General features: G+C 42.3%; 1 protein-coding gene and 1 long non-coding RNA gene across 3 annotated transcripts in view; one reads left to right on the forward strand and one right to left on the reverse strand.

Annotated features, from left to right (window-relative positions):
* The window catches only part of LOC125933780 (uncharacterized), a 30,980-nt gene extending 19,789 nt beyond the window's left edge, over window positions 1-11,191 (reverse strand). Inside the window, exons 1-3 of the long non-coding RNA XR_007461099.1 lie at window positions 10,525-11,191; window positions 8,185-8,292; window positions 4,471-4,596 (exon numbers count right to left, since the gene is read on the reverse strand). This is a non-coding gene — a long non-coding RNA (uncharacterized LOC125933780). The remainder of the gene's footprint in view (window positions 1-4,470; window positions 4,597-8,184; window positions 8,293-10,524) is intronic.
* MED4 (mediator complex subunit 4) overlaps window positions 1-21,151 on the forward strand; it is a 46,532-nt gene that overhangs the window by 6,776 nt on the left and 18,605 nt on the right. The window contains exon 2 of one of the 2 annotated variants that reach the window (XM_049646931.1): window positions 19,789-20,102. In XM_049646931.1, the coding sequence (XP_049502888.1) occupies window positions 19,978-20,102 (125 nt within the window). In that variant the 5' untranslated portion in view covers window positions 19,789-19,977. Of the gene's footprint in view, window positions 1-19,788; window positions 20,103-20,141; window positions 20,382-21,151 lie in introns of those variants that run through there. The other variant, XM_049646932.1, reaches the window with a different exon arrangement.

The raw sequence follows: 21,151 nt of genomic DNA on the forward strand, positions 1-21,151 counted from the left end.
AATGGCAAAGACTCTGTTATCCGATGACCTTTCTTATGGCACAACCTCCTCCCAAAGGTCAGCATTGCTCAGGGAGGGGAACTGCAGGCCTTCCATACCCCCAGCTCTTTCAGTTCCTGGGCATGCTGTTTTTGGAGACTGCCCCCTCATGGCTGCTTACAGGTCTGCAGGGGCCTTCATGAGGAGGCCATTTCTCCATTTCTTGGAGGGATCAACGGATTACTGTTCTCTTATTATTCCATTTTGTCAGTGTCTGAGTTGCCGTGGAGGGATACAGGTTTTGCTGTGGGTGACCTGACCAAATCCTTCAATAGCAACAAATGGTTCTCTGGAACTCACCACTGCCACACTGAAGCTTGCAAGCAAGGCCACACTGACTGCATTCCCAAATCTCCTCCACCCCTCATTCCCCCACAAGTCTATCCATTATGAGGACTGCTCAGTGGCCCAAGAAACCCATAACGAAGTCTATGTCAAATAGATAGAGCCATTGCCTCTCAGGATTGCTACTCCATGGACAGGGTGTATCAAAGGGTGTAACTGCCCATTTATCTCTCAATCTTTTCCAATAGACTAGAAGCTCCTTAAGGGCAGTTACAGTTAATCACACATTGTTATAAGTAATGTGATGGCCTTTCTGAGCACTAAGGGGGCACCTGCAAATGGCCTTGATCTTTCCATTTTCTCTTTGGGTCAGGCATATTCCATCTCATTGTGACCTCTGACCAACCTCATTAGGCTCTTCAGGGTCTGGGCTAAAGTTCAGTTTATAAAAGACAAGTGGAAAATGCCACACCCTTTGATAATGAAACCAGCCCACTTCAGAAGCAAAAGTAATACTGAGAGAAAACATGTTTTGCAGCTTGGATCAGCTTTCTTCCTTTCTTTTTTTCAAATGAATTACTTGAAGCTTTGAAGCACTGGAAAACACGAATGTCTGCATTATCAAGGCCCTTATCCAGTCAATTCAAAATATTTATCCTGAATTGCAAATTCACTTTCTAGGCTTCAGTGGGTGCACTGCAGTGTTTACAGTTAAAGATGTCTCAGAACAATTATTTTGTCATGCACCTTAACTCTGAACATGTTGATGAAACAAACTACCTTGTAGTTCTTTCTAAATGTTCTAGACCCAGGAGGACATTCATATTTCCAATGGATCTTAACTTGGAACACCCCTGCTGCTCCATCACACCCTCTACAGGCTTTTCCTAGAATAACCATGGCTTAGACCTGCTTCACTTCCCTGAAGGCAACATTTTGCCCTCCATCCTACTGCTTCAAAAATGTATTAAAGGTCTTCACATTCTTGATTCACAATTCAGTCAATTCTTTTGCTCCACAAAACACCCTGATATTTGTAACAAACACCCTGAGTGTCTTGGCCCTTTGTTGGCCTGACCCAATAATGACTCAGATACCCCAAAAATCCTCTTGGTTAGAAGAGTGAATATAATTAGAACCTGATAGATTCTAGACACTATGCTAGGTATTTTCATTTATATTATTTCATTTAACTCTCAAAATAATATTACAAGGCAGGTAGAGCAGTAGTTGGTACATAGTGGGCACTCATAAAACACTTGGTGAATAAGTGAAGAAATTACAATTCCTATCTTACAGTCTAGAAAACCACAGATGAAACAGATCATATCATTTTCTTGAGACCACTTGGCCAAGCAGGTCTGTCTCTTCCCTGGCCATGCCCTCTGTACCACGTGACTTTGGGCCTGTAAGTGTTAAATACACTCTCTGAGAAGGCTTATGCTGCGTCACCACTTGACGCCCTAAGGATTTTCTAAATCATTGTAATCAACACTTACTAAGCCCCCTCAAGTACTCAAAATCCTTTAATCCTCAAATGTGAAAACAAAAAGTAAGGCTTTATCTTTATGTCCGTGTTAGATAAAAGTTTCTCTTGAACCTCATTGGTCTTGGATATCAATTATCCAAAGAAGTGTAGAGAAATTCTCAGGAAAATTCACAGGGCAAAATTAATTTTAATGGCTTTAATTTACACAAGAGCCATGAAGTAACACTAGCTTCTTGACACAGTCTTTGCCACATCGCCCTTTGTCTGCCCTGATGAGCTCCAACTCCTTTCCATGCTTTGGGTTCCCTCTCTCTCCCTTCTGCTCCCCAGCGTGCTCCTCTGCGTCCTGAGACTTCCACGGCTCCCTCCCACCTCTCAGCTTATTCCTATCTGTGAGCCATTATTTATGATCCATCCTGCACCCTAAAGACTTCTGTGTCTCCTAGGACTTTGTGTATGTGGTGTGTGTGTGGCGGGGGGTGGGGGGGGTGTTTCCCCATGACTTATTAAAAGTAAGGCCATTCTTATTTCACATACAGCCTGCCTCCTCTTCCAATAGTGGACAATTGCTTTAGCGGACATTTGTGGCACTGGCTATATAGTCCTTAGTATTATCTTCCCAATTGGATTGGACATTTTTTGCCCCGTCTTTTTTTTTTTTTTTTTTAAATTTAAATCCAAGTTAGTTAAGATATAGTCTAATAATGATTTCAGGAATAGAATTTAGTGATTCATCACTTACATATAACACCCAGTGCTCATCGCAAGTGTCCTCCTTAACGCCCCTTGCCCATTTAGTCCACCCTCCACCCGACCACTCCAGCAGGCCTCAGTTTGTTCTCTGTATTTAAGAGTCTCTTATGGTTTGTCTCCCTCTTTGTTTTTGTATTCTGTTTGCTTCCCTTCCCTTATGTTTATCTGTTTTGTATTTTAAATTCCACAAATGAGTGAAATCATATGATATTTGTATTTCTCTGACTGACTTACTTAGCGTAATACTTTCTAATTCTATCTATGTTGTTGCAAATGGCAAGATTTCATTCTGTCCCATCTAAGATACTCCTAAACCTGTCTTAATTGTTCCTGGGTGTAAGAAGTAGGTGGTGAAAGTTCTACTAAGTACTCTTGATAAGCCACTCTCATTCCCTTCTGGGCACCAAATAGAAGAGGAGCTTCTGAATTTCTACAAAAAAAGAATAATCATCCTGGTAATAGCAATGTATATAGTTCTCTTTGTATCCTTAAACTGGACTTTGGGCCATGTTCCTCAAATTCATCAAGCTCAAAGATGAACTCCCCATTTCTCCAGACCTGTTCCTTCTCATGTCTTTTTCATCTAAATTGATGATACTACCTTCCCCACATCACCACCTAATTTAATCATTTAACTCTTCTCCATCCCCCTACCCACACTTCCCTTTCATCTAAATTCAGTTAGTCAGCCCTTGTTATTTATCTACTAAATATATTTGAAGTTGTCTACTCCTTTTCATTCCCCACTCTTCCTATCTTGTTTCAGACCCACATTACTGCTTCCCGGGACTGTTGCAATATTTCTTTACCTGGTTTCCTTCCCCCTGTCTCTCCCAACTCCCCTCCAACCCATTTGCTACATGATTGTGTTGCTCTCTTGCTTAAAAAGCACTCGGTGACCTCTTATAAAACCAAGTCAAATTTTATTGATTTCTAGCTTAATTGAATCCAATCAGAAAAACTTTATAAAATCTCTAAGATCTCTTGTTAAGATTTTCTTTGTAGCTAAATACATGACCCATATTAGTAGATGCTTCATCAAAATAGAAAAGAATATATGGTGCTTGTTTCTATCTCACAAAGAGAAAGGTCTATATTCACCTTTTGTAGTGTCCATATCCTAACATGTTTCTACTAAATTGAGCTTGATTAAATTTTTCCATAGAATGTTATTTTGTGTTTATTTGGTATTTGGAATTTAAAAATCTACTTACCAATGGCTATATTATAATGGTGTTTTGTCAGTTTCCTTATGTTTCTAGTTTGTTGGGGTTTGTTTTTGTTTTTATAATTGGAAGATATAATTAGTGTACTCATTTTTGCAGTTGGGAAAACATTTTTGTTGAAAAAACTTTTACCATTTTTTTTTTAAGTCTTGGAAATAAAAATGTCTTTCATGATATGACTTTCCTTTAACCCTCCAGACTTTTCTTCTGCTATTCCCTACTTTTCTTTTTACATTCTACTAATACAGCCTGCTTCTGGTACTTCAGCTCCTTCAAATACACTTGTAATTTTGCTCTTCCTCACATTCCTGTGTAACTATGACTTGACCTTTATGTCTGAGCTCAGCTGTTATATCTTGAACCTCTTTGTAAACCCATAGCACCTGTGCTTACCTGTCTTCTCCCTTTCCACCTTATGTTACCTGTGTACATGTCTGTGTTTCTCACTAGACTGTAAGTCCCTGAGAACATGAGCCAGATCATCATTTGTTTTGCTCCTACACAAGGCCTGAAACATGATAGGTTGCTTAATTTTCTTGTACTGTACCCAGCCAAACTGATCTCCCAATGGTCATCACACTTGGGAGCCTTGTCCCATTCCGCCCCATCTTCCTGATGTCCAACATGATTGATCAACCTGGGTTTCCGTCATCCCTTCACTTCCCCCTGGCTCTTTACCTCTTCACCAGGAGGTAGCTTCTCTTCCAGGTTCTTTTGCCACATCTTCCAAGAGTAACCACCTCAGGATTTGTGCTGTCTTGCCTCAGAAGTAGTTTCTTGCTGTTCAGCATCACCCCCTAGAGACTGAGTGGGAGAGAAACGGGTCCATCAGACATGAGGCCATTCAATACTTTTTGTTCTGAATCTGTGCTCTTGAAGCTACTTTTGGATCGTAGCTGGACTAACCACATTGAAAAGTAGTTGATCCGTAAACCCGAACATCTATGATCACTCAGGAGTTATATTTTTCATTATAACTGCATTAATTTGCATTCCGTTTTAATTAATTCACTTCTTGAAGAATTCATTTGTATAACCATTACTGTTTTATTCAAATTCCTTAAGTTGCAAGAAATAAAACTCAATCAAACTAGCTTGTGTAATGGAGCAGGGGTAGGATCCTTTCGATACAGCAATAAGGGAGACAGAGATCATGGGAATTTATGAACAGAGCACAGGATAAAGCTGACTGAACCTTTTGGGAATTGAACCTGGAAAACTGTCAGGAACTGGGCTGCTAGGGACTGACACTCGCTCCCCTCCCTCTCTCATGGGCCACATGTACTCTTCTTTCCCACTACCCTTTTCTTTCCCTGTACTCTGCATACCTTTCCTTTTCCTCACAGCATCTACATATCCTTACAGCCTTATAAATCCGGCTTACACAATTTATCACGGCCTCTTTGGCTTTTCTCTGTGTTAATTTCATTCTCTCTCTCTCCTTAATTTTTCACAAAGAGAGTTGATGCCAGGTTATCTTTTCAAGCTGTGGATAAATGTATCTGTAATCAGTCAACTTTCCTCCATCTCTACGACTACTATTGGTCAAATGACTACCATTTCTCACCTGAATTACTACGATGATTTTACTACCACTGTCTTCCTCCCCTCCCAATCCATTTTCCATACACTTCAGAGAATTCCCGTTGCTTACACGATAAAGTACAGATATTTTAACATTCTTTTTTTTTTTAACGTTTATTTATTTTTGAGACAGAGAGAGACAGAGCATAAACGGGGGAGGGTCAGAGAGAGGGAGACACAGAATCTGAAACAGGCTCCAGGCTCTGAGCTGTCAGCACAGAGCCCGACGCGGGGCTTGAACTCACGGACTGCAAGATCATGACCTGAGCCGAAGTCGGCCGCTTAACCGACTGAGCCACCCAGGCGCCCCTTAACATTCTTATAATACACTTCATGTTGTAGCCTCATGACCTGGTCCCTAGGTACCTCACCAGCCTCATTTCTTCTCAATCTTGTACTCTACCTCCCATCATACTGAAATTATTTAAGTTGCTTAAAATATGCTATGTTTTCTCTCACCTCTGGTTATATGCTGTTCCTTCATTAGCAAAGCTCTTCCTCTTCTAGAACTGGACTTCTCTTAGTCTTCAGCTCTCATCTTAAACATCACTTCTTCCAGGAAGTCTGCCTTGATCAGGTTACTTGACTATGCTGTTATATGCTCCCATAGCACTGCACTTTCCCTATCTTAGCAAAATAACTTATGTTTGCCTATTTAATTGTCAGTCTTTCTAGGTAGAGTGTAAGCTTGAGGGTAGCAAGGAAGGTGTCTGTTTTGCTCACCATTATATCCCTGGCATATAACAGTCACTTCATAAATATTTGATAAAGGGCACCTGGGTGGCTCAGTCACTTAAGCATCTGACTTCCACTCAGGTCATGATCTTATGGTTCACGAGTTCATGTCCTACATCAGGTGAGCACAAGCCCCACTTTGGGTGAACATGAGCCCCACTTCTCTCTCTCCCTCTCTCTGCCCCTCGTGGGATTCTCTCTCTCCCTCTCTCTCTGCCTCTTGCTCACTTGTGCCCTCTGTCTCTCAAAAAAAAAAGATGACAAATGAGTGTGGCCCAACCTTAGGTCACTGATACTATTAGATATTGGGAGCAGGGGCAGTTCATGACTTTGTTGGATGTACCTTTGTTCTACTTGATATATCTTAAGCAGATCTGTTAGAAGAGAAGCTTCCCTTCGTAGGGGCTGTAATCCTGATAGACAACATGATTGAAATGTTTAACACAGTTACTCAAAATCTGATTTGTCTCTGTGACCTTGAAGATCAAATGACTCCTAGGTTGTTGGAATCTTGTGACGCTCACCTTAAAGCAACCTAATGACTGCCCTCTACACTCCCATTGTAACAAAACTAAAATACTAACTCCCTGCATGACCTGCAAGAGCTCTATGGGACACATGATGAGGCCTCTGTGTGACACGCTCAGCTCATCGAACCCACTGCTTCACTCACTATGCTCCAGCCTCCTCAGGGCCTCATATAATTCCAGGTGTTAGGAAACAGCCCCTTTGTACTTGCTGTTCATTCTGCTTGGAACTATCTTCCCTAGATTGCTGCATGGTGAGGTCCCCCTTTTTATCCTTTAGCTCTTACCTAAAATATCACCTTCCTCAGAGAGGCCTTCACTGGCCACTCTATGTAAAATGGCCCCCACTCCTTCATAATATTTATCATAAACTAAAATTATCTGGCATGTTTGCTCATTAATTATCTTCCATCCCCATTTAGAAGGTGAGCTCTAAAAGGGCAGGGAACTTATTTGGTTCATCCTCTGCTGTATTGTAAGAATCTGGAACAGTACTTAGTATCACTGCTCAATAAATCACTGAATGGGGGCACCTGGGTGGCTCAGTCAGTTAAGTGTCTGCCTTCAACTTGGGTCATGATCTCACTGTTCGTGGGTCCAAGCCCCACATTGGGCTTTCCGCTGTGCGCGTGAAGCCCGCTTAGGGTCCTCTGTCCCCTTCTCTCTCTCTGCCCCTCCCCCACTTGCACATGCGCTGTCTCTAGCGCTCTCTTTCAAAAATAAATAAATAAATAAATAAGTTAATTAATTAAAACAAAAAATATCACTGAATGAATGAATGAACAGGAAGGCCTGGGCCCAGAGTTGACACAAGATTTTTTTTTTTTTTTAATCTAACCCTCTTCAGTTTTCCACTACTGTATTATTTCCTGAAAGAAATGCGAGAAGGAGACAGTCTAGCCAAATGTTTGCCAACTGTCCCTGACAGAGGCCTGTGCACTATCTGCTCTTCCCTGCAGACTAGTCCAGGATTCCTCGTCTCTCTCTGATCCCTTCTGACCTTGACCCTTTGTCTTGTACCGACAGCCCAGGGCAGTGTCAGACCTCAGCAGTCTCTTTTTCCCTACTGCCTGGGGCCATTGTGAGTACTACCCAGGTCCCTGGGATGCATGCATACCCTACAGAAACCGTGTGAATATCAAGTATTACTTGGAATAAGAAAGAGGATTAGTTGGAGCTTTATAATCCCTGGACTTCTCCCCATCTCACTGTACTTGAGGCACCGACAGGGGCCAGGCTCTCCAGTAGGACTGTGGCTGTAAAGTTGACTGACCAATATCTTAGGATGCAAGCAAACCAAAAAGACATAATTTTGCAAAAGATTTAAATATGCCTCTGTCAGAATGGTCACTTGTCAAATGTTTATGTTCCACAATTCCACCATTTCACCTCTAAATCCAGCATTACACCCACAGCAGGACTGGTGTCTAAAGACTCAGGGAAGAGCCACCGATGCAGCTAAAACTGAATGATCTAAATTCACTCAGAAATTGTAAGGCCTTTGTTGAGGAACCACACAGTAGTCCCGCCAGAGCCCAAGAAATACCTTTGGAGCACTGTGCACAGCACATTGGCCCAACAGGAGCATTGTGTACAAGTCGATCTTGGAAATGGATTGCCTGGTCATCCAGCAAATGAAGCATTATGCGTTTGTCTGGTTGAGAAGAGATAAAAAAGCATGGATCAGACAGAGTGAAATGTGGCCAACGTTTGGCAGGGGCTTTCCAATGAAAATAAAAGGGCCTAACAAAGAGTGGAGCTTGCATTTTCAGATCTCCTAGGAGGGAGAAATTGGTGTCTGTAATTAGAAATTTTATATCAGGTGTTAGATTCACAAAATGGGCAGGCCAGTCTCTGGAAGCCTGATTGCTGAGGACAGAGTCACTGTGCTCACTGCTGGCTTGGGGCAGCCTGAAGGGAATAACTTGTGGGTTGGTTGGAGGACCAGACCTGGCCGAAGCCCAGCATGTCAAAGAGCAACAAGTTATCCAAGAAGAGGCAAGGGCCAAGCACCAGAGGATCTGAAAAGACAAAGAAGCCACTGTTCTGTCCTGATGAGTGCCAAGATACCTCCTTTAACCTCATTGCTTTTATTCAAACACTTAGCAGGAAACTCATCCTTATGTCTTTAATGGGAAAAATCTTCTGGTTGGGGTCAAAATCAGATAATACGAGGATGGATGAATTTGAAAGTAAATGGAAAAATGGGAAAGAATGATGATGTCATTATACTAAGGGAATATAAATGGTCTGGGAATTTGGTGGTTTTGAGGTGGGTTCAATTCTTCATTTCCTGGCACTTCAATATTTATCTCTGCTTTTGCAGGGGATACAGTGACTCATTTGCACACAGGGTCATACAGTACTTTTTGGATTGCGATAAACATTCAGAGAGACAAGATTAAGGTGATCCGAGGCCAATTTTGCCAATTGAACTATAGTGTTTAGCTCTCACAAGGTGTTTTTCTAAATTAAATCAAATCAGTAAACATTTATCAGGCATCTGCGTATCGTGTGAGAGGCTAACACACGAAAATGAACAGGATTTGAAATGCAAGGAAATGAAAAACAAACCGGCAGCATGGAGATTATAGTTAATCTTTTCTGAATTGTGTCCACAGTTAGAGACAGGAAGGGAACTAACTTTCTAGCAGCCAAAAAGGAAAGTTTTCTGGGAAATCTCCCTCAATCTAGCCAAAATAAATATTTAGATCTCAGAGAAAACAAAAGTTAAAATGAATGTAAAACTGATCTTCACATTAAGATGTGAGGAAAGTCAACCAACTTCAATAAAAATGCTGAACCTTTACTATGTGGTAGGTAGTGGTTATATGAAATTAAAAAGACATGGCCAACATTCATGAGGACAAATTTAAACATGTGTTATTCCATGCAAAACAAAGTTCTTTTGTCCTCAAACTTTTATTTATTTATTTATTTTGGTTGTTGTTTAAGAATGTTAAACGTAGAAGACTTTTTTTAAATATTGTATTTGAAGTTCATGAATTTGGCACAATCTATTATGGATGCCTTGTGTGTCAACCGAAGCAATGTGGGTAAAGGTATAATTAGGTGGATTTGTATTTGGTTAATTGACCATACCCCAGCTGCATTGATTTGTTGAATGATGGCTGCTGCATCCCAGAAGATTCTTAAAGGCACTAAAGCTATTGGGGCTAACTGAAACATCACATATCTTTGCTTTGGATTGGAACTGTATTGACTTTATTCAGCAAACACTAGCAGAGAAAAACAGAAAAGAACATTTACAGTGTATGCAATTCATTCCTTCTTCCAACTACCTTAAATTCTATCCTCAAATCAGGTTATATCACCAGAAGACTATATGCCTGCACAACAGTAAATTAGCCTCTCACAAAATCATCCTCACTGGACCCAGAGGACTCTAGGAGGCAAGGCTTCCAGAAAAAAAAGGGGCATGAAAACTTCCTGATAAGTTGGAACTTTTGGAAAAATAAATGAAGAATTATTGTAAGAGATTGTAAGAGAAGAAAGAGAATAGAAACTACTATAAAAACTAACAGTTGTATAGCAAGGGATTATGATATTAATATCCTACTTTGTTCTTCCCCGAGCAACAATTATATAAATTATAATATTGTAAACATCGTTGAGCAATTTAACATGGTTTAATGGTAGTTTGCCTGAAAAACATCAGAATTTTGAAAATAGACTTATATTTTAGAATAGTTTTAGACTAATAGAAAAAATTATGAAGATAGTAGAGAGATTCCCATATACTCTACACCAGTTTCCTCTATTATTGACGTATTAATATGGTTCATTTGTCAAAATTAATGAACCAATTCTAAAACATTATTATTAACTAAAGCCCATGATTTCTTCAGATTTCCTTAGTTTTTACCTCGTATTCTTTTTCTGTTCCAGAATCCATCCAGGATACCACGTTACATTTGGTTGTCATGATTCCTAGGGCTCCTTCTCTTGATTGCGCCAGTTTCTCAGACTTTCCTTGGTTTTGATGACCTTGACATTTTGGAGAAGTCAGCTGCTTTGTAGAATGTTCCTCAGTTGGGATTTGTCTGATGAGATTATGAGTTTGGAGGAAGACCAGAACAGTAAAGTGCTATTCTCATCACATATCAAGGATACTTATGATTGACTTATTTCTGTTGATATTAATTTTGATCACATGGCTGAGGTAGTATTTGTTAGATTTCTCCACTGTAAGGTTTCTTCCCCTACCCTTTCCATACATACTGCACTCTTTGGAAGAAAGTTACCATGAGCAGCATACATTTGGGGGAGCAGGGAGTTTATGCGCCAACTCCTTGTGTGTTGAGCACCTACATAAATTATGTAGAATTCTACATGAGAGATTTGTCTATTCTCCCCAATTTATTGATTTATCCAATCACTTATTTACATCAGCATGTACTCATGGATACTTATTTTGTATTTTAGGTTATGATTCAGCACTGTGTTATTTATTTTGTTATTCAGATTGTTCTACCTTTCATCATTAGGAATTCTTTCATTGGCCCTGATGACCCTTTGACATACCCCACCATTGTAGATTTTTTTCTTTTAACATTTCTTACTTGCTGGAGCTACAAGATGCCCCAGGTTCATCTTGTATATTTCTTGTCCCAGTGCTCAAATCAGCCATTTCTCCAAGGAAATGAAGAGTGGTATTAGAAACCAAGAACCAAGATCAAGACCCTAAGTGTGATTGTTGCTATGAGGGGACAGGGATTGTTGCTTCTAGGCCCTCTCAAGAAGATGGATCAAGGAAATATATGTGTATGTACTAATCAGGATATATATGCACACACACACACATATAAATATTTCTCTTTGTAACCATCTGTATCTCCATTAAGTAAACATGAGTTCATACTGATGTGTCCAACTCTAATCCACTACCACATGGATTATTCTAGCCTTCTCACCTTGCTTGTTTATAATATCTTACCCCAATAGGGAGAAATCTGGCTCCCACACCTGCCATCTATTTATTTAACTGTTCAATTCCAGCATACATGTATAGTAGTTTCAGAATTGTTAACCTATACTCCATTGGGAAAAAACTTTATTACCTAGACTACAGTATTTATATATCATTTATTTTGCCTTTAGTCTTACAGATGAAAGTTACTTAGATCAGCACGTTTTATACTCACCCCTTTCAGTGAGGTTGATTCATACATTTATAATATAGTAAGTTGATTTTGTCACATTCCCTAGGGTATTCTGACCTCCTAAATAATTTTTTAATTTGCATACATTAAGGTTCACTCTTTGTGCTGTAAAGGTCTATGGGTTTTTACAAAAGCATAGTGTCATGTATCCACCACTGCAACATTGTATAGAATAGTTTCACCACCTAAAAAATCCTCTGTTTCACCTTTTCAACCTTTCCTACTTCCTGATCCTCTGGCAACCACGATATGTTTCCCATCTCAATGTGTTAAGCCTCTTTTAGAATGTAGTATAAACGGAATCATGCAGAATGTAGCCTTTTCAGACTGACTTCTTTCACTTAACAATATGTGTTTAATATTTTTTCATGTCATTGCATGGCTTGATAGCTCTTTTTTTTAACGTTTATTTATTTATTTTGAGAGAGAGAGAGAGTGGAGGAGGAGCAGAGAGAGTGGGAGAGAGAGAATCTCAAGCAGGCTCCACACTGTCAGCACAGAGCCCAACTCGGGGCTTGAACCCATGAACCATAAGATCAAGATCAAGCCAAAGTTGGACGTTTAACCAACTAAGCCACCCAGGTGCCCCAGATAACTCATTCTTTTTTATTGATGAATAGTAACATGTTACATGGACATACTAATGTTTGTTTATTCTATTACTCTTCCAACATATTGAAAGATATATTGGTTGCTTCCATTTAGGAATTGCTTTAATAAACTGCAAACTTAAAATAAATCAGCAAAAATTACATGACTTCCAAAAAGTTACTGTAATACTAGGATGCATTGAGGAAAGTAAAGCAGTTATAATGTTAGTTGCTGTACAACATAGTATAGTGGTGAAAAACACAGTTTTGGAATTCAGATTGTCACCTCCCAAGATGTGTGAGCTGGGCGAGATTGCCTAAACTTTCTGGGCCTCAGTATCCTTGTCTGTAAACAGGGAGAATAATTGTACTTATAGAGCATTCAGCAGTACTTGGCTTGATAAATATTAGCTATCATTATAACATATAATATTTCCACATATCATGTAACAAGCACTTTATATATATTATTTTATGTCTTCCGAGAACCTTTCAAAGGAGTATGATTATCCCCATTTGTAGACGGAGAATCTGAAACACAGAGGCCATAAGTCAATGGAATCAAGACTTAAACTGCAGTCTACAATATTGCAAAGGCTCCGATCTTTTAATTTGACTGCAGTGATTCTCGAGAGCACAAGAAAAGTCCCCTTTTATTTAGCTGTAGACAAACTGTACCTTCACGTTGAGTTGCTGTATATTATGAAGGACCAACTAGAATGTGTGAAAGAGATGATAGAGTAATGAAACATCTAGAAACCCTTTTAAATGAGGTGCTACTGAAGGAACTAGGGATGATTGGTATGGAAAGTAAAAAGCTGGGAAGAAATTACAGTAAAATGGTAACAATATGTGTTTCTTAATGGAAGGTTAAAAGGTGATTTTATTTTTTCTTTATATTTCCTAGATTTTTAAAGATGAACATGCTTTTCTTTTGGTTTGCCTTTATTTTTTATACTTTTTATAATAAGAAAAAACATTAACAAATTATAGTTAAGAGAAAAACTTGAGAGATGGAAGTTAACTAAACTTACTCTGGTAATCATTTCTTAATATACACACATATCAAACCATTATGTTGTATAGCTTCAATTATACAGTATTATATGTCAATTGCATCTCAATGAAACTATAATAAAATAATGATTATGTATAAATATCCAGCATAATATTTAGCCTCTTTTTAAAAAATGAATTATTCAGGTTTTATTTTGAAATCTAAAACTGAGATTTTGAAATACATATTTGAAAACATAACCACTTTTTCCCTTGTTAATTCTATAAATACAGTTCACACTGAGAAGAAAAAATAAAGAAGAAAACCTTGACAGCCTGTTCTGTGAAAGACAGATTAAATGTATTACTTATGACCTCAGAACACAGTTTGGGTCCAATGTGTGAAAATTATCATCATGTACTTTGGGCTCAAAATAAATGAAAATGACTGACGGTTGAGGAAGCTAGCTTTCCTCTAGCAGAAAATGTTTAATCACAGGCTGGGGTCAGACTAGAGCAGATGACCTCCGAGATCTCTTTCAGCGTTTAATCCGTAACCTGGACTTCTACTAATGAGCACAAGATTTCTTAAGTTTATTTATTTATCTTTGAATGAGAGAGAGAAAGAGAGAGACAGAAGAAGAGAGAGACAGAAGGAGATACAGAATCCTAAGCAGGTACCAGGTTCCGAGCTGTCAGCACAGAGCCCAGAACAGGGCTTGAACCCACCAACCGTGAAATCATGACCTGAGCTGAAGTCAGACACTTAATTGACTGAGCCACCCAGGTGCCCCAAGCACAAGACTTTTTGAAGCTTATTTATTTATTTTGAGAGAGAGAGAGAGAGAGAGAGAGAGAGAGAGAGAGAAAGGATGAGAGAGAGGCCAGTGCAGAGCCTGACACAGGGCTCAAACTCACAAACCTGGAGATCGTAACCTGAGCCTAAATCAAGAGTTGGATGCTTAACCAACTGAGCAACCCAGGACCCCCTCACCCCCACCCCGCCACTGCCCTGAGCCCAAGATGTCTTTAATTGTTTTAGCTCATGATACAAGAAATCGACGCTGCTAATATTAATGCATTTAGTTTATTAATCTTCAGGTACCCAAGAAACACTTAGCAATTTGTTTTACTTATGAGAAGAAATGAACCTGTATTTCCTTAGAATCTAATTAAATTTTTTTTAATGTTTATTTATTTTTGATAGAGTGAGAGAGAGACAGGGTGTGAGTGGGGGAGGGGCAGAGAGAGGGAGACACAGAATCCGAAGCAGGCTCCAGGCTCTGAGCTGTCAGCACAGAGCCCACGAAGGGCTGGAACTCATGAATCGTGAGATCATGACCTGAGCCGAAGTCAGATGCTCAACCAACTGAGCCACCCAGGCGCCCCAGAATCTAATTTAGAATGTCTACTCATTCAAACCAGTTTGTATTAGTTTCCTAGGGCTGCTGTAATAAATTGGCATAAACTGGGTAGCTAAAAAACAACAGACATTCATTCTGGGCCAGAAGCCCCAAATCGCTGGCAGAGCTGTCTCCCTCGAAGGGTCTAGGACAGTGCTCTTCCTTGCTTCTCCCTGGCCCTGGTGTCTGCGGGCGTTCCTTGGTTTGTGGCTGCATCACTTTAATCTCTGCCTCTGTCCTCACATGGCCTTCCCTTCTTCCAGGGTCTCCTCTCTGTGTCTCACATAAGGACACTTGTCACTGGATCTAAGGTCCGCTTGAATAACCCAGGGTCATCACATTTTGAGGTCCTTAATTTAACTAATTCTCCGAAGACCCTTTCTCCAAATAAGGTCACGTTTGCAGGTTCTGGAATGTGGACATATCTTTTTGGAGGTCTACCATTCAATCCACGATGCATCTGAGTTATGGGGCGCCTGGTGGCTCAGTCAGTTAAGCGTCCACCTCTTGATTTTGGCTCAGGTCACGATCTCACGTTTCGTGGGTTCAAGCCCACGGTCGCTTTCTTGCTCTGCCGTGGCAGCACAGAGACTGCTTGGGATTCTCTCTCACTCTCTCTGCCCCTCTGCACTCTCATGCTTACTCTCTCTCTCAAAATAAATAAACTTAAAAGCATACTTAAAAAAGAAGTCAGTGAAATATTTTAACCATTCTCTATCTGACATTAACTCCTTACTCTAGTTTTTCCTTCCTCTATCCCTGCCAGTCTTCCTGCCCCATCGGCTTTCTTAGGAGTTTCTGCTTTCGCTTCCTCCAGGAAGACTTCCTTGACCACTGTTGTCTTGTTCCCCTTTACAGGCCCAGCATTTAGTGTAGTCCCTGGCATATAAACACAGCTTAGTAAACATTTATTGAAAAAACAAGTGAATCTATGAAAGGAGGCCAGTAATGCTGCCCACCTTTCTATTGAGTTACTGAGAAGCGGTTAGTTTTCAGAGACACCTGGGGAATTTCAGGGAGAAGATGAGACTTTCTTTACAGAAGGTCTGTTCATTCCAGAAGGCCTTTCCATTGAAACCACACCACAAATATTTAAAGGGAATAAGATGTGCAACCTAACCTGTTTTTTTATTCTCAAGGCACAGGAATGTAGGGAGTTAAAGACAAATGCCATGCTTTCCACGGGGCTGATAATTTTAACGAACACTGAGCAGTTTGGGGCAGTGGGAGCTTTTGTGCTTTGGAACGTGGAGGATGAGTTCTGATGAAGGTTTCACGATGTAACTAGGACAGGGGTGTGAAGGAGATAAGAGGCTTTATTCAGACTGTGAAACTTCTCTTGATGTAGAGCAGCCCCAGTTAGATATACCAGAGATAACTTGACTTGTTAAAAGCAGTTTAAACGGCACATTTGAGGCTTTATAATTGATTTAAAAACTGATGTTGCTGGGGCGCCTGGGGTGGCTCAGTCAGTTGAGTGTCTGACTTCGGCTTAGGTCATGGTCTCGTGATTTGTGGGTTTGAGCCCCACGTCGGGCTTTTGCACTGACAGCATGGAAACTGCTTCAGATTCGCTGTCTCTCTCTCTCTCTCTCTCTCTCTCTCTCCTGCCCCTCCCCTGCTCACACTCTCACTCTCAAAAATAAATAAACCTTTTAAAAAACCCACAAAAACTGAAATTGCTGTCTTAAAAGCCAGCAAATTGCTGGGAACCCACCCCTTCCCCCAGTAGCTTTCTGAGAGGTAATTCATGGTTTCAAAAACTATAAATGGTGTTTTTGAGATGGAAGCTTGATCCTGAATTGAGTGGTATTTTTACCTGGGATTAAAGGCTCTGAAATAGAATGTCAAGGTTTTTTGCTTCTTAAAGACAGTTAATGAATGTATTTGGTCTGTTTTCCTTTTCTCACTGCCTGACTACGGGGAGAGAATTGCCTGAGTCTGACTCTCTACCCCACTCTTAGTGAGTGTGATCTTGAACATGAGCCTTCAAACTTACTTCGGTGACTGGCTGGGGAAATAAGCTTCCGGACTAGTGTTTGTTGGGTTGCAAAGTAACCATGACAGCGTCTACTACTATGCTGCAGAATATTGCATTTCTGGTTGAGGATATTATAAATATTTGGAGTTGCTTTTGAGAATCCTTAAGGAGAATGTGGACAGAAAAGACAGAAGATAAGGCTTTACCATTTAGAGGCAAAACTACAGATATCTACAGTTTGTTTTCAGCATCTTTGGTGATTTTAGCACCTCTGTCAACAACAAATCCAATAATAGTCATCGGTGCCCACTCTGTCAGGCAGCCTTCTGGCACTGGGGCAATAGCACTGAGCAAAAGACCAGAAATTCTGGCTTCATGTAGCCTACATCCCAGTAGAAGAGATAATTAGCAAAACACACATCAACTAACTTTTTTTTTAAGTTTATTTATTTTGAGACAGAGGGAGAGAATGAGCATGGGAGGGGCAGAGAGAGAAGGAGACAGAGGATCTGAAGCAGGCTCTGCACTGACATCAGAGAGCCCAAGGCAGAGCTTGAACTCACAAACCATGAGATCATGACCTGAGCTGAACTGGAATGCTCAGCCAACTGAGGTGTCCCCTCAGGGCAGGTGCCCCCACCAACTAACTTATATAGAAGGTTAGAAAAGGACAAATGCTATGGAAAAAAGTAGAGCAGGGGAAAGGGTATAGGATGTGGGGGTAGATTGCAAGTAGGAAAAAGGATGGCCAGGTGGGCTTCTTTGAGAAAGGGCTGTGCCTGCAGATGTGAGGGGAGAAGCAGAGAGAACAGCTCAAAGGCAATCCCAGTAAATGCAGCCGAGGCATGATGGAGATGTGGACCTGAGATTAGAAATGGAAAGATGAGGGGCAGCTGGGTGGCTCAGTTGGTTAAGTGTCTGACTTCAGCTCAGGTTATGATCTCAAGGTTCATGAGTTTGAGTCCCATGTCAGGTTCTGCTGACAGCTCAGAGCCTGGAAACTGCTTCAGATTGTGTCTCCCTCTCTCTCTGATCCTCTCCCATGCACACTCTATGTCTTTGTCAAAAATAAATAAACATCAAAAAAAAAAGAAGTGGAAAGATGAGACATGGACAACTTCTGGGCATGTCCTGAAGGCAGAACTATCTGGATTCCTGATGGACATGATGTATGAGAAACAAGGAAAACCCTATGTCTTTTGCCTGAAAAATCAAAGTGAAGAAGCTGCCATCAACTGGGCTGGGGAGGGGGGGCGGTGGTTGGGGCTGCAAGAAGTGTGATATGTGTGTTGGGCGAGTGGGGATGTAGATCAGGAATTCGGGTTTGCCCATATATTTGAGACACCCAGTGGGAACTGTAACAACCCTCCAGCTGCTCTTAAGGACTAACTTGCTTCAGTCTTACACACTCCTCGCTTGCTGACCAAAGTTCCCTGGTGTGTAGCAGAACTAACCCACTTGCCTTGAGACCTGCAGACTGCTGGCCTAGAGGAGTGAAGGACGAAGCTTCCCCAGAAGGTAAGTCCTGACTGTATCTCCAAACGGCTGCGGCTGATGCCAGCAAGTCTGTTCAGGGTCAGGTCCACCTCGGACTAGCCGCCAGGGCACCTGCTTCTCCCGCCTGGAGCACCTTCCTCCGTTTCCCAAGTCTTTCCCTTTAAAACGGTCCAGCTTCACCTAGACAGGGAAGATAGTGTTTGGGACATTAGCCCACTGTCTTAGGTTACCAGCTTCTGAATAAAGTAAACTTTCCTTTCCCCCCATTACCTGTCTTGCGAATATTGATTTTCCAGCAGAGTGTAGCCCCACCTGAACCGGTTCTCTGTGCAGTAACAGAAGAATCTAGTAAGAACTGGGCATACAAGCCTGAATTCAGAGGACAGGTTGGGGTGGGAAATACAAATTTTGGAGTCAGCATACAGACAGTGTTTAAAGCCCCTGGACTGGGTGAGATGATCAAAAGTGAGCTGGGGAGGTGAGGACTTAGAAGTGTCTCCCAACCATTCCTCTGTTTAGAGGTCAAGGTTGAGTGGAGGAATCAGCCAGAGAGATGGAGAGGGGAGATCAGAGAGGAAGGAGAACAACAAAGAGAGACCAGCATGCTAGAACCCAAGTGGAGAAAGTGTTCTCCAGGATAAAGGAGGATGTTAACAGGTCCAGGGCCTAGGAGCCACCAAGCTCCGTGAGTGCTGACCATTACATTTAGCAGCATGGCAGTCTTCAATGACCTTTACAATCTGAGTTTTGGTGGGAAAATGAGGATGAAAACTAACTGAAATGGGTATAAGGAAGAAATGGAATTGGAAACAAAGTATTTAGGTAACTCCTTGTAGGTGTTTTGCTGCAGAGGGGAACAAAGAAGTAAAGTGGTTGCTGGTAGGGAAAGTGGGGTAAGAATATTCTAAAACTAGGAAAGTAGCAGGTATGGCGATAGGAATAAGTATATGATGAAACATTGTCATTTGGGAGGTAGGAGGACTACGGTGCCTTCAGAAAGATACAGCTATTGGGAGAGAATTTCTCTGGCTAGGAGCAAGGCAAGTGCACGGGCAGCAGCTAGCCGGGGGGGGGGGGGGGGGGGGGGCACGGTGCTGGCGGGCGGACACTCGTGGGGGCCTCAGTGTGTGAGAGTCCTATCTTCAGATTTCTCCTCTTTCTCAGTGAGTTAGAAAGCAAGGTCCTATGTTGAGAGTGGGAATTGGGGGAAAGAGGTGTTGGGGGTTTGGAGAGACAGGAAATGGTGTGAAATTTTGTCCAGGGCAGAGGAGAGGGTCTGAGGTACAGCCAAGGCGGGGTTAGCATCATACGGATGCAGATTAAAGATAGGTTAATATTGAGACCAGTCCATTTCACAAAGTACCAGATACAACAGGTGGGTCATTATGCAATTTCCGCAAATGCTTGAAATCCGTTGAACTTCCCATTCCTTGTGAAAACGACAAGGCGCAGGAGAACCTGACCGCCTTGCTCCTCCCTGTCCTCCGGCTCTCTCTCTAGGTTAGACTGAGAAACTCTCGCTCGCCCATCAGATGGCGCCGCCGCCCTCAGTGCATCTCCAGGAGTATAGGGGGCGCTGTGTACTGGCCTCTTTTCCCCCGCCTCGGTGACTCTTGCTTCCGCCTCCGGAGCCCGCCTCGGCTCCCCAGGGCTCAGCTGCGCAGTCGCGGAAACGGGCCTGTGGGGAGCATGGCGGCGTCTTCGAGTGGAGAGAAGGAGAAGGAGCGGCCGGCAGGCGGCTCTGGAGCGGCAGGCGGTAACAGCACGCGAGAGCGGCTCCTGTCTGCGCTGGAAGATCTGGAGGTCTTGTCAAGGTAATGCCGTCGGCCTGAAGGCCTGAGAGGGCTGGGCCCGGAGGACTGACTCTGCATCGGCCGGGCCTGCCGGGGTGTTCGTTCCCGGTTCCCGGGGCTCGGTGGGGAGGCCGCGCTCCCAGAGACGATACACAGGTGTTGGCACTTGAGGTCTGCAACCCTCCGAGACGCCGACATGGGAACCCCCCGCCCCCCGCCTTAGAAGACGTTTTAATAATGACAGTGACTCTGGAACCCCGACACGGCCAGAACCGTAGAGGACCTTAGAGATCGCCCGGTGTGAGTACCTTCGTCCACGGACACTCGACAGACACTTAAGGAACTCCCCCTGGGTCCCAAGCGCTGGGAGACTGTAGTGAAGGGGGTGGGGGACTAGGTCCCGACGTAGAGGAGCCCAGTGTCAAGGGGAAGAGACAGACGTAAACAGTGACCGTGGTGCAGAGCCTGTTTTTACAGAGTCGTGCACTGCGGGATACTGGAACCCGAGGACTGAGGGTGCCTGTCATGGTTGTAGTCAGGGTAGGCTTCCTGGAGAAAGGACTGCATGGGAAGAATGAGTTCACCAGATTCAGTAGGCGGCAGGTAGCTGGAACAGCATGTGCAAAAGCCTGGAAGCATGAGCACGCACGACTTGGTGGTGCTTACATACTTGCAAGTTTGGGACGGCAGGAGTGCAGCGTGTGTGGAAGAGGTAGGAGAAATTGGATGCCTTTCTCCTTAGTCTACCATGGTTCGTGGCTGTTTGTCAAGTTGAAGCCTTCTTTAACTCCCTCACATTCATTTGGATGTTAAAATTGTTTTGATTCTTCCCCCTAAAACCTTGCGCAGATTTGACGTCTTGTTTCCACCCCCACTGTCGTTAACTATTTTTTAATGCAGTCTCCGGAAAGTTTTACTTGTCTTTATGCTTCTGCACTTTATCTTACCTGTATTGCCCAGGGTCAGAGCTATCTTTTTAAAAGGCATCTCCTATTACTTTTCTGCTTTGAGATACTTGGTAAGTTCCCACCGCCCGGTGAGGTAGAAACCAAATGTCTAGCTTAGTGTGC

The sequence above is a fragment of the Panthera uncia genome (genome assembly GCF_023721935.1).
Source record: "Panthera uncia isolate 11264 chromosome A1 unlocalized genomic scaffold, Puncia_PCG_1.0 HiC_scaffold_16, whole genome shotgun sequence".
Lineage (NCBI taxonomy): Eukaryota > Metazoa > Chordata > Mammalia > Carnivora > Felidae > Panthera > Panthera uncia.